At 31.2% G+C, this 16537-nt stretch overlaps 1 protein-coding gene and 1 pseudogene across 1 annotated transcript; both read right to left on the bottom strand.

Moving 5' to 3' along the window:
• Positions 1 to 11: 11 nt before the first annotated feature.
• On the bottom strand, positions 12 to 8449 carry LOC142512842 (aquaporin PIP2-7-like; annotated as a pseudogene).
• Positions 8450 to 10389: 1940 nt separating this feature from the next.
• LOC142548893 (large ribosomal subunit protein uL11-like) lies at positions 10390 to 11170 on the bottom strand. Its single transcript, XM_075657527.1, has one exon. It carries the CDS (start codon positions 11077 to 11079, stop codon positions 10579 to 10581), a length of 501 nt encoding a protein of 166 aa, XP_075513642.1. The 5' UTR covers positions 11080 to 11170; the 3' UTR covers positions 10390 to 10578.
• Positions 11171 to 16537: the final 5367 nt, after the last annotated feature.

Raw genomic sequence — 16537 nt, 5'->3', positions numbered from 1 at the left:
CTTAAACGCATATGTTTTTTAAAATTAATTTTTCAAACATCAAACGATCAAATGAAATATTTTAGAAGTTTTGTTTTCAAATATCAAACAATCAAATGAAATATTTTAGAATTTATGATTATAAATTTGATCGCAAATTTTTTTTAAGTGATACATACGTACGAATGTAAATATATATATATATATATATATATCTATGATTGTAAAATTATCGATTATTCTGTTATGAGCATTATATAAACCTCCCATGTAAAGCAAAAATCTTATATTACCATAACCAGTTAAACTGCATTTAACAAATTTTACGGGACAGATCTGCCCGTGAAATGTTGATATGAGGAATTAAACTTATAATCATTATCTAATCGTTCACCTACTCCATTCATTCGTACAGTCCAAAGTGGAATTTCAAATAAAAGAATTCTTGATTTCCCTATTAAAAATAATAATAATATATTACTATAATTAATGTTGAGACATAAATAATAATTATTTTTTGTCTCTTATGTCATATCTAATTATTTCCCACAAAATATAATTATTTTTTAAATAAAAAAAACTTAATTATAAATTAGTGATTAAAAATAATAATAATAATAAATTATAAATTCAAATTTTGAATTTAAATAAAAATTACTCTTATACTTCATAAAAAAATTTATTATGTACACGTCGTGTTCAAATATTATAAAATGGCAAGCAGAATGGTGTGTGTGATTGGGTTTTTACCACTTATCATTGGGCTTAGCGTGTGAAGACTGGACTGGACCGTGAAGGCTGATTTGTTAAAATGGGCCGAAGCTCAACTCTCTCATTCGAAAAACGCAGTCCACGGTGAAGTCAGAATCAAATATTTCAAAGATATAATTTTTTTTTACTTATTTCTATAAATTTTTAAGTGTAAAAATACAATATGAAGCTAATACAAAAATATTGTTTGGAAAATCAGAAGACAATCGATATTTAAATTTAAAGAATGAAGGGCACGAACTGAATAAGACTACAATCATGTGTTACAACAGACTTAAAAAATTATAGAAAAGAAAAGAAAAAAAAACTTAAAAATGCTTAAAATATTTTTAGAAATTCAAATAAAGTAACGTTCTTGAAGCCGTCGGTGTTTGTTAGATTGAACCTTAATATTACTTTATCATGTGAGTTGAGATAAATAAATATAAATGTAAATGTAATATTTAATATTTTATTAATTTTTTTGAATTTGAAAGGGAAAGAATGGCCCTCATTAATTACATGTATTTATATATATAATATATATGTATATTATTTATACAAAATAATAATATTTTAAATTTCGTAAATAATTTGAAATTGAATTTATTTACTTTTAAATAAAAATAAGATGAATGAGTAGACAGCAAGACCTACAAATAATGAGTGTTACTGTTAAAATGAATGTGGCAGAATAAATATGTATGTGACATGTGGATCCTATGATTTTTGATAAGGTGGTGGATGTTATAACGATAACGAAATTACGCCATTTTTCTTAATTCTTTTATATATTATATGTGTGAATAAAATTAAAGGGAAAGTGAAATTACGTGGTCATCCCAGGCCTCGTCCTTGTTGTAGATTACGGCAGCGCCGAAGCTTCTGGCGGGGTTGATGCCGATGCCGATGCCGATGCCGGTGACAGGGATGGTGGCCAGGTGAACCATGAAAACAGCGACTCCAATTGGAAGTGGAGATAATTAACACCTATTAATTCAACGTGACTTTAATTATTTATACAGAAGGATAATCATGTTTTTGTTAATCATAAATAAGTTACATAAATATTACGAATTTTAATCACAGTATATATATTATTAGAAATACTGGGTGGAATATGAATTAATTTGTAGGTTATTGTAGATTAGTCAGAATCCAAACCTTGTTATTTCATTTGAAAAATAACTTGGTCAAACTTTGATCTCTCGGGGAAAAAAGTTTGACTATAGTTAGTTTGCTAAGTATTCTGCAAGTCATGTCTTATAACTCATTTGACAACAAAATCTAAATTATTTGTGATGAGATCTAATTTCGAAAATCAATTATAATAAATATTCAAACTCAAAAAAAAATATTAGCTATCATTTTTTAATTAGATAGTTCGGGTTCTCGAGTTTGGTTATTTGAGACTCAAATGGTTCTTTTATATATGCATAACAGACTATCATCAAAGAGCGGCACTGGTAAAAGGAAGCGGAAGCACTTTGCCATCTACGAGATTTTAAGTTGGATAAAAAAATTTGGGTATTGACAAAGTAATTATGGAGACAGACTCAAAGATCTAAGTCGATGTCATCTATTCGAATGTACAAGCCTTCACCGATTTTGATTTCACTATTATCATACATTGTCGTGCATTTATACGGAACTAGAGCTCGTTCAAAATTGAACATATTAGAAGACAAGTAAATAAAATTGTTCACACTTGATTGAGGCGATTTTTTGTCACGTTTGTTTCGATATTTTTAATGTAATTATTACTTATATGGGTGACATCACGATTATAACTTTCCAGTTGAAGAGTAATAAAAGTTTTAAAAAAGCAGACTTCAGGTTACCAAATCCTTAATTAATTTGGGCAATATGAATTAAATAGTGCATTATTATATTATTAGCATTAATTAATTATTCACAAAACCAAGGATTAGTGGAAATGCCGTGATTAGATTAGATCAGATGAGATGCTTACAGGGACATGGGAATCGCGAGCACTTCGCTTGGGATCCGTGGCAGAGAACACAGTGTACACCAACACGAAGGTCCCAATAATTTCAGCTCCCAATCCCACCCCCTTGTTAATTCCCGGGGCCAACACGTTTTCCCTGCCGCCATACTTGTTGTATTAAGCTTTCTGGAATGCTTTGACCAGCCCCACGCCGCAGATCGCCCCCAAACACTCCATGTACAATACCGCTCTGATAAGGGACACTTTTCGACCCAGAAACAGCCCAAACGTCACCACTGGGTTGATGTGCCCTCCTGAAAATCAACAACGATTAATCGACTATGGTAATGGAACGTTGGAAAGGGTGTTTGTTGGAGCCAGGGCGTACCAGATATTCCGGCGGCGCAGTTCACAAGTATGAAAATCATGCCGCCGAATGCCCATGCAATGCCTAGGATCCCGACGCCTCCGCACTCATCGCCGCCGTTTGCAATGTCCGACTGCCTACTGTAGCCGATAAAATTCTGCGATGAGCGCTCTGTAGAAGGCCCATTTGGTGAGCTCTTCGAAATCGAAAAGCAGCGCCGGCGGTGGGTGGTGGTAGTCCTTGGCCGAGTACTCCGCCTCTAAATCCTTCCCTATCGATAATATCCGTGTGTAGAAGTAGTGAAGACTGAAGAGTGCTACCAAGGATTGTTGATACTGGATAGACTGGAGAAGGGCTGGTATTTATTGAGAGAAGACTGCAGCCAGAAACCAAATACTAATATTAAATAATTAAACCTTTTTTAATATGTTATTGCATTTTTAAAATATAAATAACAAATGCAAACTAAATAATAAATACAAATATAGAATTCGTCGGATTAGTCTAGAGCCATTTTAAAAAAAAAAAATCGTTCTATAGGCACTTCTTATATTAACAATAAAAAAAATATTTTTGACAGTAAAAACTGAAATTTTTCGTAGATAACTTAAATAGAATATTCGTCTTACAAAATTAATATGTGAGACCATATCATCAGAGTTTTTGTGAAATCATTATATCTCAATCATTTTTATCAATTTGTTATTAATTTCTAATGTTCAAACTTCAAAACGCTAATTCGTTTTTTAAAAAAAAAAAAAAGAAAAAGAAAAATTGTTGATGTGTAAGTTAATAATATATTAGTAAATAAATTACCTTAAATATACATTAATCTCTCCCTCCTCAGTCGAACTAGAGACGTTAATCATTAGACGCACTAACATTAATAATTAACAAATCAAATTAGACAAAAACTCATGTGAGACGGTCTTACGAGTCATATCTTGTGAGACATATCTCTTATTTGGATCATTCATGAAAAATATTATTTTTTATGCTAATATTATTATTTTTTATTGTGAATATCGGTAGGAATTGATCCGTCTCATAGATAAAAATCTGCGAGACCGTCTTATGAGAGACCTACTCATCAAATTATATGTACATATATAGTATTTGATATTTTAATTAAATGGGTGGTGGAATATTTAAAAATATTGAAAAGAGATTATCATCTCTTAACGTTAATCTCAATTGAATTATAAATACTTTGGGATGAGTTTGGAAAAGTAATATAAAATTATTTTAATATTTATAATTAAAAAACTTAAAATATGTGTTTGGATTAGATTTTTATAAAATATTATTGAAAAATATTTTATAAAAAAATGTTATTCGAGTATAGTTTTTAACGAAAAAATTAGAGATTTTTTTGATGTTTTTAAAAAATGTAGGCAACGAAGAAAATATCAACTTTTTAACCATGTTAACATTTTTATATAATAATCGTCGAAACGCATGTTTGTTCTTAAAATAATTTTTAAGAATCCTCTCACGAAAAATTATAGTCACTATTAAAAAAATCGAAATAATTTTTCAGTGCTTTCTAAATTCAGTAGTTACGCTTAACGAAATGTCGCACTCATTCAAGTGTACGTTATGAATTTGCATGGTATAAAAAATGGATATTAATATAAATTTGTAGCCGCCCAACATAAATTAAATAATTAGCCCAATTTATAGCCGACCTTTTTATAATGATCGCGAATTTATATGCCCTTGCATGTCCCACATCATCGTCACCAACCTAAATTTAAAATACCAACATCAAAAATTTATGTTATACGATTTTATGGATTTTTATTAATGAAACGACTCAATTATATATATATATATATATATATATATATTTACAATAAAAATACTAATTTTAAAGTTAAAAAATAATATTTTTTTTGGGTGACCAAAATAGAATACTCGTTTACAAAATTGACATGTGAAACTTTATTGAGACGAGTCAACTTGGTAGTCAATGTGAGACGAGTCAACTCTATCGATATTCACAACAAAAAGTAATATTCTTAGCATAAAAAATAATATTTTTTCATTGATAACCCAAATAAGATATTCGTCTCACAAAATACAACCCGTGAGACCGTTTCACACAAATTTTTGTCTTACCCAAATAGGTAGCTCACATCCCCTTCTTGCGGTTAAGGTAACGATTTCGGGCATGGACAACTCTCATGGTGTGACCGACAATCAGTCTAAGAGATAAGATACTTATCTTTACCAATCGATTATGATTTTTTTGACGATTGGTTCTATATTAATAATTCGCCACGTAATTAAAATATTTGGTCTAAAAAGTCGGTGAATGTACATTAATTAGCACATTGAGTTACACACTTTACATAATTAAATTCTTGTGACCGGTCCCGATGTTATTCCCTTCTGGCGCCTCAATAGTCATTTACGAACAAATATTTTTAAACAAATGGCATAAATTAAATAAACTTAGATGGGAGTTGTTTTTTTCCGATATTTTATTTTTTACGATTTTGATCTCCTCAGTTGTGTAAACAGAATCGAGTTTTAATCATATAAATTTGCAATTTTAGACTTTTTTTACATAAAAATAAACATTTGATACTAAATATATGAGATTCACGTCAATGTCACATAAAAAAAAGAGAACTAAATTACAAACAAATAAAAAAATAATAGATTAAAAATGAAATTTGACAATATAAAAATTAAAATCGCATAAAATTATATATAAAGACTAAGTTTGAAATTTTCCATAAAAATACACCAGTTGATTATTCATCACCACCGCCGCCACGGCGGAGCCCACCACTCAAACATATAATTCCACCTGTCGTTATTCGTTTGCAGCAGTTTCTTTGTGGTGATATTTGCAGCAGTTGTCCTCAAACAATTTGCCATTATAAAATAAATATTTGTTTGGTTTAAATACTTCGGTTCTCACGTGAATATGGAAATGAGGCACGTGTATTTCGTCAAAGGTTTATAAAAATTACGTTGTTTTTATTACCATATTGAGGTAGTGTGGGATATTTTTTTCCCTTTTATGTAGGTTCAAACTTCAAATACACGTTTCTCTTGCATTAAAAAAATAAATAAATAAAGATGTTTCTCCCTCGGATATTCCATTTCGGTTAAGTCGTGGTGGCTGTATATAAAAAGAGTAGGCTTCTTGGATCAGATAAATTGATTCGATCTATACTACATTGACATAAAAAATAATCTTTTTACGTAGATTGAGACGGATCGAAGATCTGAATCACAAATTTGAGTCGTGAGACGATTTCATATAAATTTTTGCGTGTATAAAAACGATATCTTAATTAACAACATGCGCGGTATGATATATGTGTAGGAGAAATAAATATCAACGAAATTAAAATAATTTTTTTTGTCTTGAACCATATTATGGTGATCCATTGATCTACATGTATACCGAGAACAAAGGATTTTTAAGTTTTTTAATTATAAAAAGTCCAAAATTGAACTTGCGAAGATATTAGGGAGATAATCAAACACGTGTTGTTCAATACAAGGATTGGCATATAAGATTTTTCATCTACACGTGAGTTTGGTAGGAAATTTAGTCTTCGTTTACACATATACTTATAAAACATTTTAATATAAAAAAAATTTTAAAAATTGTTTTAACGATAAATATGCATTTGAATAATTATTCCATAAAAAAATTTATAATAAAAATTATTTATGATGTTTGGACATTTGTTCTATAAAAACATTTTAATTATATTCTTTTTCTTGTTGCGATTTATTACTTGTTTGACCCACAGTTTTTTAATTTTAAAAATATCAAAAAATATCTCTCGATGATTCTTTAAAAATTATATTTGGAGAACAAATTTTTTTTAAAAAATTCTTAAACATTTTACAAAAATCTTGTCTAGACATTTTCTTTGAGTTTTTCTCACTTATAAACCACTAAAAATATTTTTTTAGTAATTTTAAAATAAAAATATTTTACCGAGCCTCTCTAAAATATTTATTTAAAAAAATTTGGATTCAATAAATTTTTTTTTAAAAAAAAATTCTTTTCTTTTCTTTCCACTTCTAAAAGGTGCTTTCTAAGCATTTTTTTCATAGGGTTTCTTCATCCCAATATCAGTTTCTAGAAAATATATTTTTTTAAAAAAAAAATCATATATCCTAACATATCTAAGATCTGCTTGTGTGCTTTAAAGATTGCTCGACTTCAAAAGGCCGAAAGTGATAAATATCTCATGTTACTCAACTTCAAAACTCCAGAGATTGTATTCAGATGAATTTGAAATCTATAGATTTCGATTATATCTTTATTATTTACAATGAAATAATAAATAAAATCTTAAATTCACATCTTAGTTATTTACACATTAGTTCTACAAAATAAAATGAATTTCGAATAATTTTAATATTTAGTGAATTTAAAATTCATCCCAATTAACATGAAACATTATATAAATATGAAAGTTGTAAATTTAAAGTTTATGATCTTGTTTCTCTAAAAATATAAAAAAAATATTTGAATATATTTGAAATCCATCAATTCAAATGTAACCTCATACAAACATTCATAATATAACTCATCTGACATCAAATTTTAAAGCTTGAGATAAAATATTAAGTTCGGGAATCAATTACATTAAACTTTTCTTTCAACTCAAAATAAAAAAAAAAAAAAAAAAAAAACAACATAAACAACACCTGACAACTACAAATTCACATTACTTCAACATCAAGTTTAGGTACACCATCAGTAAAAAACAAAAAAAAAAGTTTATATATAGCATAATTGATATGAATAATTTTTAGAAACACAAATACACTGGATGGGGTAGGAATATTATTAGACTCCAAGCTTTTGACTTCCATCTCACGCCAAAGTTTGAAGTTTGAGACGAAAGTATCATATTCAAGACTTAATTGTAACAAACACCTTCCCAATTCGCAAAACCAAAAAACACTTGCACAACAGTTTGGCAACTGCAAATTCACATTATTTCAACACTCGGTTTATATATAATATATTCGATATGAATATTTTTTAAAAATACAAAATACACTTTACAAACTAGGGGGGAGATGTTTTATTAGACTCCAACTTTCACCTCCAAACATCAAGGTCGCGATCTAGCTACATCTCATTCTTCAGAAACGAGAATACAAGTAGCTCACATAGGTTCCGTAAACATAAATTGATGGCCGGATTTTCTACCAAGAAAATTTCTAGGGCAACCCGAGAAGAAAGCAGACATGATTCGGTAGAACCACTCGAGGACCATTAAATCTTGTCGCCCTCCTTCTGCTCTATCTTCTTTGATGGTTTCTAGTGTAGGATAATGGCAAGGTTTTTGTGGGACTATAAGGTGAGATGGGGCGATTTCGATCCAGTACTTAGTTTGTGACGCCTCCTTCGCCATTTTCTTTGATGAAAATCAAGCTAGAAAGATTGAGAAATTGAACAGTTCTGATTTGAAGAGAACTACAAATGCAAGGTTGTTTAAATAGGGCAATTGCATGCAAAACATAACAACATATCATGCATTTGATAGAAATTGACGGTATCAAGATGCTACACGTGCGTACGAAGAAATGAGATGCCCCTGAAAACAGGTAAACTACAGTAACAATACTTCGCATGAAATTGATGTCGTGACAAACTATGATAAATGTTTTCTTAATCCTTTGGCACAAAGGCACACCACAAATTTCGTCAGTAAGACTTGGTTCTAGAATGATCCATCAATTCCTCTCAGTTGTGATTGATTTCTTGGGTTTAAAATCCATCGTTTAATTCCATCTTGCATGTTTGCTTACAAAAACATTGAAAATCACTAATATATTTCAACTACACTTGGGGCGCTGGAAATCATTTCTTTATTTCGTCACTCAAAACACAACCCCGGGTGACAAAACAAAAAGTTAACTCGATTTGACCAACTAAGAATTACGTGTAAAACACATGTAGCCGACAACCTCAATTTCCTTGCTTTCTTTTTAGTTACTTTCTATATTTACCTTTCGGCCTTGCCAATATCTGTAACCACCACCATGCGACGTGGTAAAATTATGATTCATGTTGGACTGCCAAATGGCACCATCATGAATCCTATAAAAATGATCCAAATGATTGTTCACCGGATATCTCGGGTGTTATACAAGGAAATGATGATACACCACTTAAGATCGACATATTCATGCTCGAGCAACAATCATAAAGCATAATTATTATCAGTTTCATGTTCGACTGATAAATCACAACATTCGCCTATCGAAAGTTGCAGGTGCTTAACAAAAGATGATGTGACGATGCGGATGCCTCACATTTCGAATCAAGAACCGCAAATTCTGGTTGATAAAGTAAATAGATGCATGGGAACTTGGCCATTTCAAATGCCAAGTATTAGAGCATATGCACCACGATAAAAACAGCTAAGCAATGGACTCTCATCTCAAAGAGCTGTTTTCTTGGCTCATGTGAGCCTTAGGCTCTTATGTTGTTCATTGTTTTGTCATTGATTTTCACATTGTCTCGTGTACAAAATCATGGGGATTTTCATAACAAAAAATAAACAAGAATTTTCTCAAATGACATAATCAACCCAAGATCATGAATAAGACCACAACAGGGGGAAAGAAAAAAAATTTAAACTAGAGAGAAAACAAAATATGTTTCCAAGAACATCAACGCCTATGTGAGGAATAAAAAGATTTCACGTCCAAGCATTTAGGGCAGATTCCAAACGATTTGATCAAATTATGTTCGAGCTCAAGATTGACTAAGCTAACAAAGAATATGAGTACCTTAAAAATGAGCTAGATTTAAGTATCTTTAACTTATGTCCAAGTTCTCATCAAGCCACTCAAAGGACAAACTATGATAGAAAAATTATTGTTATTAAATCACAACTTTATCCATAATTTTCATATCAATTACATACTTCGACATCTAATATCATATGCCGAAAGAACTTTTTGTTCTTTCATTATCCAACATTAACCTTTGATTGATGCATGAAAAAAATAAACAGATAAACTAAAATTGTTTGAGAGCTCATAATACTCTTATCAATCTAGTTAGAGCTGAAATTTTATTTTCAAAGGGCACTTGTGTAGGAGTTACTCGAACTACTCCGGCCCTTCACCCCGCTAAATTGCATCCAAAATAGCCTTCAAGATTAATCAATTGAACCTACTCAACGAAACATCAAAATCAAATGTAGTTTATCCAATCAGTACCACGTACATTTAACAAATTCAAGATAACCATATATTGTTTTCGTATCGACCATGTGCATGCAAAATAGGATGCATACAAATTAACAAAAAGAAAACCAGTCCCGCAATCAATTAAGACGCATTTCGAGAAAACATTACCCTTCTTCAAATTGCATTGTTTATCTAAAGGTACTCCAATAGTACATATCCGCACGAAGTTTCCAAATCAATAGAATTTTTTTTCCATATCGTAATCAAAAGACAATGACGACGAGAAACAATCAATACTGGGAAGTGGGAACTAATATGCGTACTTAACCTCATCTCAATCTCAGTCCTGTCGAATTTCCACATCTCCATCGGTGATCTCCTGCTGCAAATCCTTAGGATCCTTTCCGTCGACGGTACACCCAACAGAAACGCAAGTGCCGAGAATCTCCTTGACGCTACCAGCCAAATCCTTAGCCATGGAGCGGGACCTCATCACCTTCGCGATCTCGATAACGTCGTCCAGCGAGATATTCCCGTTGTGCTTGATGTTTTTCGTCTTCTTCCTCTCACGCTCGGGCTCCTTCAATGCCTTGATGACTAAGGCGGCGGCGGAGGGGACAACGGTGACTTTAGCCTGTCTGTTTTGTACGGTAAGCTTGACGGTGACGCGGAGACCTTTCCAATCCTTGGCCGTCTCCTTCGCAATGTCTTCACCGATTTTCTTCGGAGAGAGCCCAAGGGGACCGATTTTAGGAGCAAGGGAACTAGCGGCGCCGACTTCTCCACCGGTTACGCGGACAAATACGTCGACAACCTGCGACGGATCAAACTTTGGAGGCATTGTTCGACAAAATGGAGCGTAGGTTTTGAGTGGAAGCGGGTGGGCGTTGGAGCTACCAAGCTGGTTATATGCTAGGGTTAAGGTGGAGTTTCCTGTCTAAGTAAAATTGGGCTAATTTAATATTTTATTGGTTTGGGTTTTGAAACTATGATCCACTGGATCTCAACTTGGCTAGAATTATTAAATCACCTGAAATCGGTGATGATTCCATCCCTTCATATTTTTTTATTTATTTTTTTGTTGGTGTGCATTAAGTAAACTCAAAAGATGAACGTGGTAGATTGACAACGCTGACCAAGCAAATCATATTGGACAAATCATATCTGACAGACTCAAAACTGAGACGACAGAAACAAAAATATATTAAACATCTGACTTCTTGGTAGGACTTCATCGTTATCTGTTATCCAAGCTACTTCTAGTGGGTGATTTCGTACCTTCGTAGTTCATGTAGCTAGTTTCAACTAGGCCGATCGGTCATGCCAACCGATGGTAATGTAACAACTGGTTTTATTCAAGTAGCACGCAAACTAACATATTTTTTTTATTTAAAAGATAAATTTTAAAGATATTTTCTTTTTTAAAAAATGACATTTTTTCTCAATACATACTTAAAATATAAACCTTAAAATATGGGTGGCATTTTGTACTTATATGGGTAATTGGGTATGAAACACAAGATGTTTTCAAATGCACATATTAAAAATAATTAAGGTGGTATTTGAGTTGATAGATTTGATTGTAGTAGATATTTGATTTGGAGATGGATTTAATAGGTGTTTTTGAAATCAAGTCACGATTATTATTGAAATTACATAACTTGATATAAGGTAATATAAATTAACTTCAAATTTGTCGATCAAAACAAATCAAAGAATTTGAAATCAATAAATTCGATCATCTCAGATACAATAATCCAAACATAACCTAGCTCAGATTCATTTTGTAGGTTGTTTAAAAAAGAAGTGTGTGTGCCCACTTTTATTCAAATATGTGGAGGCTAAATCAAATGGTTTAAATTTATTCAATAAATAAAAAAACATATATTATCACAACAAACGGAGTTAGAAGGCATTGAAATTGAGCCTAAACGATGGAAACAAAATGTCAATTCTTTAAAAAAGGTAATAACGCCATTGAAGAAGCTGTCGCAAAGTCGCAACTTGTAAGCCACGACTTCGCTAATTATTTTCTTTTAAAGCCAATAATTCAAAATTGTCGCTCGTTGGGAAGTCATTCTCCAGAAAAAGATGAATGAGACCTAAATTTGGACAATACCACCAACACCAAGAATTCCATCAATGGTCCCGATCCCAATTTTTCCAATGGCATATTATGGCAGGAAAATGAAAGCCTGCAACTAGAGAGAACCATCATCCAATCCACAGTTCAATTTTTTTTAAAAAAAGCTAAGGATCATTTGACTATAGTTTTGCTGATATTCGAATAGTGATTTCGCTTTTGGTTGTTTTTAGTCTATTGAAGCGTAAAATATTGATGTGAAATTCGATTATGTGTCTGACGTCTGTCAATACTGAGGCGATATAGGTTTAAAAACCAATAAAAAAACACAGTTATATGACTAAAACACAATTTAATATTAAGTTAGGCGAGGAAAAAGTAAACATGACAATTTAGATAATTTAAATTGACTTTTTTCCTAGATATTATTAGCAAAGTACGACTGAGATTTTTTCATATCTCTAAAGGCAAAAACTTGTGTGAGATGGTCTCACGGGTCGTAGTTTGTGAGACGGATCTCTTATTTGGGTCATCCATGAAAAAATATTACTTTTTATGCTAAAAGTATTACTTTTTATTGTGAATATCGGTAGTGTTGACCTGTTTCACATATAAAGATTCGTGATACCGTCTCACAAGATACATACTCATCTTTAAAATGTGAAATTGCTATTTGGTTGATGTGGGGTTTGAGAATGAGTTTGAAAATACTGTGAAAAGCTATCTTTAGTATTTAGTGCAAAATTAATTTTGCATGTGTATTTACTGAAAAATTAACGTAAAAATAATGACTGTCTATTAGTATTTGTGTCACAAATGCAGTTATGATAAATTATATTTTTATTTTCGGAAAAGGAGAAAAATGAAAAATAATTGAAAATGGGTCTTGTGAAAGAAACAAAATTTGGTTGCTTAATTCGAGAAGAGGCTTTGAAAATGATGGATTATGAAATGGAAAGATTATAACGTTTGCCCATTTGGGTTCTCCATTTTCTTTTCCTTTTTTTTATATTGAAACAAAAAATATTTACGATTCAAACAAATTGAGATTCTTTTTCAACAAAAAGCATGTTCAGATGATAACATGTACAAATTACACAAACGGAGAACAATTTTTTTTAAAAAAAATTCATAAACTTTTTACAAAAATCTTATAAAAAAACATATTTTAATTTTTGTTTCTCATACAATGTTTTTTTGTTTCGTGCTTTTTTTCATGCAACATTTTGATATCTTTATTTGAGTAGGAAAAAAAACTATGATTTACAGTGGCTTAGATGAATCAATGTGTGTATTGAATTTATTTATTCTCAGCAATTTCCAAAACAAAAAATATAACGTACAGAATAAAGCATTTCTTTTGGTTATATATACATATATATATATATATATATATAGACAAATCTTTTATTTAGATCATCCATGAAAAAGTATTATTTTTATGTTAAAAGTATTACTTTTTATTGTGAATATCGGTATGATTGATCTGTCTCATAGATAAAGATTCGTGAAATCATATTATAAGAGACCTACTCGTATGTAATTATATTATATTATGCAGAGAGAGATCGAGTGAAAGATTGGCTTTTGACACATTAACTTTACCTTTTCTTCCAATCCTTATACAAAAAGAGGAATCACCTTCCCTGTTGAGCATTTTAAAAGGTAATAGGACCATGATTGATACAAAGAATTACATAATTTAGATTAACATTCAAATAATATATTTAAGAATTCATAGTTAGCATATTATTATGTTAAGATGGTCACTATCATTCGCTAAATTTATTAGATTACGTTCTTTCCCCTCCTTAAAAGGCTCGACCTTGTAACGTTGGAATTTTATGTGACAAACTGGTCCGATCAGGTATTAGTAGAGAAATTAAACTTATGATCATCTGTCAAACGTTCACGTATTTTACCAACTCGAACACCCATCGAGTGCGACCCACCAACTCTATTGTATAATGTGAACACTGATCCATAAGAACGAGAGAATTATCTTCCTACTATCAATTTTCATGAGAAGACCGATCCATTTGCTAATATTAACGGTGATAATTCTATTTTCAGCTCCATTCATTTGATACAAAAAAGGAAAATAATATTGAAAGAAATATATAACATAAAACTATTATATAAATGAATAATTGAGTGTTTCATGATTTAATATTAAATGTTATGTCTTAACACTTAAGACAACATGCGAGAAAATAATTTAACACACAAAATTTCACGTAAATAAATCAAAACACAAATATAAGCATACACGAGTGACGTGTCTCAAGGCATAAGAGACGTTGGAAAAATAGTTAGATATTTTTTGAGATAAATTTACAATCTATTTCGATATTTTGTATAAAAATATTTCATACAAATTAAAAAATTCATCTTCTAATTAAAAATGTGTAATACAAAAAAATTTACTCAATTATTAATTTCCTCAAACTTTGTATTTGGTGCACACATAATTGGGCAGAAACAGGACAAAAGAGAAGATGAGATGATAAGCTGACACGTGACTGACCATTTGTCACCATTGATGAGTACAGAGAGCAGGTTCATCTATCCCCGTAATAAAATCAAAGATCCGAATTTAGGCACACATACATGGAGTCCACTAAACTTTTTAAAATCACAAATGTGTGTAAATCTTGTTCATTCAAATCATATGAGGACACTGCCCTCACATGTAAGATGGAATGATCCGGAGAGCAGATTGCTTGTGCTGCGCCTTAATCATAATGCCCCCGCATTTCGAATCTTATTTTCATCACCATTTCAATATATATTTTCCAGGACCAAAATTTTATGTTTTATATATATACGGGACTGATTTTTTTTAAACGATTTTGCATATATATATTTTGTAATGAAATGAGTTAATTTTATCTATATTTATAATAAAAAATATCGTTATTTCATAAATAATATAAATAAAAAAAATCTCACAAAATTAACTCATTAAACTGTTTCACAAAATTTATGTGTATTTCATAACAACCTCAATCAAGGAGGGGTAGGTCTCTTGTGAGACGATCTCACGAATTTTTATCTGTGAGACGGATCAATCCTACCGATATTCACAATAAAAAATAATATTCTTAACATAAAAGTAATAATTTTTCACTGATAACTCAAATAAGAGATTCGTATCACAAAATACGATCCGTGATACGTCTCACACAAGTTAACCCCAATTAAGGAGTAATCTTCATATTTAGGACAAAGGAATACTTAAAATTTATTTTTTGTAAAATATAATTTTTTTTATCCAAACATACATTAATTTATATCATACCAATGTGTACATACGAAGTATACGCAGAAATGGGTCCCACTTCACGTGCGATCACGCATCCTACAAGCGCTGCGCCACGTGGCTTATTCCAGGTACGGGCGGACACGTGTTGGAATTTCTTGGAAGCCTCAACTTTGAGAGCGGAACCAGGTGAAGGGCATCTCCGCTAAACGACAAATTCGGAGGTCTGTCTTTAAAGATACAGGGGTGTGATTTTACCGCTGTGCCCCCAAGGGTTTCTGATTTTGGACGCACTCGAATTTAACACGGGGACACGTGTACTGAAGTGGTGGAGAAATATTATAATGGAGGGTAAATGCGGGCATTTATTGTTATCTGACCAGTTATAGTTGAGCTGATTTTAGTACCTTGAGGTCTGAGGATGGTTCTTGCAAATAATTTTTTTAAAATTTCTTAATATTGTCTTTTTTTGGGAAAAAAATTGTTCGTCAATTCGGAACTGGTCCGATTTGATTCGGTTCAATCTGGACCCAATTTAATCGGTTTCGGATTGAATTGATTCCAACGTCCATTTTGGATACCATCTTAGAAGAAGATGAAAATCCACAATTTTTTATAGACAAAAATTTGTGTGAGACGGTCTCACGGATAGTATTTTGTGAGACGAATATTTTATTTGGGTCATCCATGAAAAAATATTACTTTTATTGTTAATATCGATAAAGTTGATCTGTTTGACAGGTAAAAATTCGTGAGATCGTCTCGTAAGAGAGATGCTCTTCTTGATAATGTATTCTTAGCATGAAAATGAATAATTTGTCTTTACAAACACTAACACTGACTATTCATACTTTCAACTACGGTCAGCTAATAAGAGGCATAGTCAGTAAAATATGGCATGAGAATTTCATATACTAATCAAAGTTATTTAATTAATATATTTAAAATTTATTA

This window comes from Primulina tabacum, chromosome 1, assembly GCF_025594145.1.
Source record: "Primulina tabacum isolate GXHZ01 chromosome 1, ASM2559414v2, whole genome shotgun sequence".
NCBI lineage: Eukaryota > Viridiplantae > Streptophyta > Magnoliopsida > Lamiales > Gesneriaceae > Primulina > Primulina tabacum.
This window is presented reverse-complemented; position numbering and strand designations above follow the sequence as displayed.